The 4,939-nt window shown below is 33.9% G+C and overlaps 1 protein-coding gene across 1 annotated transcript; it reads left to right on the forward strand.

The window, feature by feature from the left end:
- The first annotated feature begins 1,684 nt into the window (after positions 1 to 1,684).
- LOC131858901 (uncharacterized) lies at positions 1,685 to 2,991 on the forward strand. The gene is made up of 3 exons (XM_059212380.1): positions 1,685 to 2,336; positions 2,487 to 2,620; positions 2,818 to 2,991. The coding sequence occupies exons 1-3, from the start codon at positions 1,685 to 1,687 to the stop codon at positions 2,989 to 2,991; spliced, it is 960 nt and encodes a 319-aa protein (XP_059068363.1).
- The last annotated feature ends 1,948 nt before the right edge of the window (positions 2,992 to 4,939 follow it).

The raw sequence follows: 4,939 nt of genomic DNA on the forward strand, positions 1-4,939 counted from the left end.
GTTATGCATGATTCATACATAAGTACTCATGGAAGACAAAAAATCAACAATTCTTTTACATATAACTATTTCATATATTACAAACTTATCAAATCCAAATGTACTTTTATCTAAGATTTCATAAAATTCAGAAAGTTACCAATACATTTCATCGTATTAACATATTTCATTTACTCAACTAATATTGACATTATGTAATTGTTCACTATGTCTATTGCACTTCTCTACGGTGTCCTCTCCTACACACACTATTAGAGGTTTGAAATGAACATGATAGAGACTACACTTAGCATAAACGAGGTCCCACAATACTCAACATTCAGAATGAACACTATAGACAGCAACAAAAAGAGAAAGTCCATAAAGAAAAGATCATCAAATTCAACGTTAAATCTTAAAAAATTACCGATGAAATCAACAAGAAATAAAGTGTGACAAGTGCCACTAAAAAGAATAAAATTGATGAAAGAATAATTTAGAAATCTGAAAATCATACTAACTCCAATGATACATCATAGCTCAAGGAAATATAGCCAACTCATCTAAATCCACATCATGAGGTGACTAATGTTAGTCACACAAGAGGGAGTAACCGCTACACAACACCCAAGGGTATAATTGTTATCATTACATTATGTGATTTCATTGATATCAAATCCTTTGGTTCGGATTAGGTCTGGATATGGTATGATGAGAAGAAGTGTTTGATTAAGGCATATTGTGCGCTTGGAGGTTTCTTGGTTTTATTGGATGAGTTTGGTATCTCGGAAGATGATTCTCAGTATTACCTTTTTGGGTCCGGCTTTGGTGATGTATGTAACGTGTTGATATTTTGGTGATGTATGTAACATCTTGATATGTTATATGAGGAATAATGTAATATGGTCTACTTCTCATTCCTTCCCACCACTAGAATGTTTAGTGGAGACCTATTTGAGATCTTTGTCTCAACCGACATTAAGAATTATGAATTTTGGAGAGTATATATAGGAATATGATTTTTGGAGAGTATATATAGGAATATGATTTTTGGAGAGTATATATATGAATATGATTTCATGAGTTGAGAAATGGCTTTGTGTGCTGAAAACATGTGAGATTGAAAGAATCCAGTAGTTGTGTGAGTATAGTGTCGTGGATTGTTAGCGGAAGTAGTTCTGACAGTGTAGACTATGTTTTTATGGTGGGTTCTCTTTATCTTTCTTTCTTCTTCGACAATACACCTTTTAGAGCAGTGAGCCCACCAGCAGTGAGCCTTTCAGGGCAGCGAGCCCACCTGTAGTGAGAACCTTGGCAGTGAGCCATCCTTTGTAAAAATCACGTTAACCGTTGTCACCTTAACTAATGTTTATATATTGAGGATTAGCATTCTCTGTGGTTTTTCCCTTCTTGGTTTTTCCATGTAGATTTTGGTGTTTCTTGTGTCTGATCTATTTCATGCATGCATTTTGATGTTTTGTTAATTCTATTAATTATTTCGGATCTATGAATTAAAGTTAGAAGAATTTTTTTATTATCAACCAATTCACCCCCCTCTCAGTTGCCTAGATATTCAATAATTCGTATAAGAGCTATGGTTCCTTGATATAAAGCTTAACTGCTTGAGGTAGATCTTGATATGATGACACACAAGTTATCCATTCCTATCTTTGAAGGATCTGATTATAGCTTCTGGAAAGTGAAGATGAGAGGTTATTTGGTTTCTTTGGGTTACAATACTTGGAAGGCTATGGAAACTAAGTATGTTCTACAAGAAAATGGTCTTAACATTCCAAATGAGATTCAAGCTTATGAAGAAAATGAAAAGGCAAGGTATGCTCTCTTCAATGCATTATCAAAAATTAAATTAACTAAAGTTATCTCTTTGAATATTGTTCATGAGGTTTGGCAGAAGCTGAAAGACATCTATGAAGGGAATGAGAGAGTCAAGCTGACAAAGAGGTTAAAAACTAAGAGAAGATACAAAAACTTGAGGTTAGAAGGAGAAGACATTGTAAGCTACTTTGAGAAATTTTATACTACAGTAAATGAGATCAGAGAACTTAGAGGCACCTTGAGTGATGAAGATGTGATTGACAAAATCCTAATGACATTACCAGTAAGCTATAATGATAAGAACTCGATGATTGAAGAAACTTATGATCCAAAGAAATTCAACAAAGAGCAGCTATTTGGTTCCCTGACTGCATTCAAAGTAAGGATATTTGGAAAGGATAAAGACAAGTCAGAGACTGCATTCAAGGCATTTGAAGACAGTCTGAATGATGAAGAGAGCTTGGATGAGGTGGAAGAAAACTTTATGAGAAAATTGAAGAAAGGAACTGACAAGTACAAAGGTATGTCACCCTTTAAGTGTTTTAGTTGTGGTAAGATTGGTCATATTGCAACTAGATCACCAGAAAAGGGAATTAGACAAAAAATTAAGGAAAACAAGTGAAAATTCAATAAGAAGGAATATTATGTAAAGGATGATGCTGGTATCTCAGATGATGAATCAAACTATGAGGATAGTGATTGCTTGTTTCTAGTAGAAAATGATATTCCTAAGTTTGATATCTCTAAGATTGTTGCTAATATATTTCATGCTAGAAGAGATAAGAATGAATGGTTGATTGACAATGTATATTCAAATCGTATGACCGGTGATAAAGAAAATTCATAAAACTTGAAAGATATGATGGAGGTTTTGTTAGGTTTGGAGATGATCAGACAACACAAATTGTTGGTATTTGTTCAATTACTTTTGATGGAAAACATATCATTGACAATGTTTATTGTGTGAAGGGTTTGCATCATAATTTCTTGAGTGTTGGGCAGATGTGTGAAAGTGGATACAATGTTGTTTTTCAGGACAATGGATGTGAAGTCCAGAAGGAGTCTGAAATGATCATTACAGCTGGAAGAAGGACAAATGGAAATATGTACCAGTTGAAAGGAGCTACAAAACACTACTTGATATCACAACTTGATGATGACTGGCTATGGCACTGAAGGATGTGTCATATCAATTTTGACAACTTGATATAGATTAGTTCAAGGAGTACAATAAGAGACTTGCCCAGATTGACTAAACTAGAGTAACATCTGCAGGGAATGTCAAATAGGAAAGAAGACTAGAAGCACATTTAGAGGAAAGGAGTACTCATCCACCAGATTACTGGATTTGATTCACGCAGATCTTTGTGGTTCGACTTGGACAAGGAGCCTACAAGGTGAGAGGTATATCATGTTACTGATTGATGATTATTCTAGAATGACTTGGGTTGCATTTTTGTGAGAGAAATCTGAGGCATTAGAAAAGTTCAAGATATTCAAAGAAAAAATTGAAAATGAGGTTGATAGGAAGATCAAGTGTTTAAGGTCTGAAAGAGGAAAATAATTTATCTTGGATGAGTTCAATGACTTATGTGAGAATCATGGCATCAAAATACAAATATCTGCTCCCCGAACACCTCAGCAAAATGGTGTAGTTGAAAGAATGAACTGAACTATACAAGAAGTAGCTAGAACCATGATAAAAGGAGCAAAGTTACTAGAAGTTTATTGGAAAGAATTAATTCATACAACATACACACTTAACAGAAAGTATCGAAGGAAGTATGGTAAGACATCTTATGTATTATGGTATGGTAGAACTCCGACAATGAAATATTTCAAAGTTTTTGGAAGTAAGTGCTATATTAGGAGAGATGAGGATAATCTTGGAAAGTTTGATAAAAGAGAAGATGAAGACATATTATTGGTTTATTCAACAAAGAACAAAGAATATCGATGTTACAAAAAAAGATTGAATAAGATTTGAAAATTCAAGTGTGAAAGTTGATGAGAATACTTCAAAGGATTCAGAGATAGTAGCAGGATATGAATCAGATGAGTCTGCAAAAAAGGAAAAGAAAGAAGAAAGCAGGAGTGAAGAAAAGAAAGATCAAGATGCTTTGACATCTGCATCCAAGACTCCAAGGTATGTCCAAAAGAATCACTCAGAAGAATAGACCATCAGAGACAAGAGTAAAGGTTTTATCACAAGAAGCAAAGCAACACAAGAATAGGTCTTGTGTTTGCTATATGAAACTGAGCCAAAGATAGTGGAAGAAGCTTGTAATGATCGAAACTGGATGAAAGCAATGAAAGAGGAACTAGATCAAATTGAGAAAAACTAGACATGGGAATTAGTCAACCTACCAGAAGATAAGAATGTGATTGGAACTAAGTGGGTATCCCGAAATAAGCTAGATGTAGATGGAAATGTTGTAATAAATAAGAAAAGGTTGGTCTGCAAAGGATACACTCAGATTGAAGGAATTGACTTTGATGAAACTTATACCCCAGTTTCAAGAATGGAGGCAATTTGGATGTTCTTGGCATTTGCAGCATTCAAAGAATTGAAGTTTATCAAATGGATGTGAAATCAACATTCCTGAATGGAGAATTGAAAGAAGAAAATTACATTGAACATTGAGAAGGATTAAAGTTGAGAGAAGATCCAAACATTGTTTGTAGATTAAAAAAGGCTTTGTATGGACCGAAACAAGCTCTTAGAACTTGGTCTAGGGGACTAGACAAGTATCTAACTGATCAAATATTTCAGAAGGGTTCAATGAACAACAACCTTTACTTTAAGACAAATTTACGTAAAATCCTAATTGTAGTAGTATATGTTGATGATATAATATTTAGAGGAAATGAAGCCATGTGCAAAAGATTTGCTTATGAGATGTAAAAATAATTTGAAATGTCAATGATTGGTGAGTTAAATTATTTCCTTAGATTGCAAGTTAATTAGAATGATAAAGGATTTTTCATTTCTCAGTCTAAGTATGTCAAGGAACTATTAAAGAAGTTTGGGCTAGAGAATTCTAAACCGGTATGTACACCTATGACTACCAAATGCAAGTTAACTAAAGATGAAAAATCACCTCAGGTAGACATAAGTTGATAT

This window comes from Cryptomeria japonica, chromosome 10 (genome assembly GCF_030272615.1).
Source record: "Cryptomeria japonica chromosome 10, Sugi_1.0, whole genome shotgun sequence".
Taxonomy (NCBI): domain Eukaryota; kingdom Viridiplantae; phylum Streptophyta; class Pinopsida; order Cupressales; family Cupressaceae; genus Cryptomeria; species Cryptomeria japonica.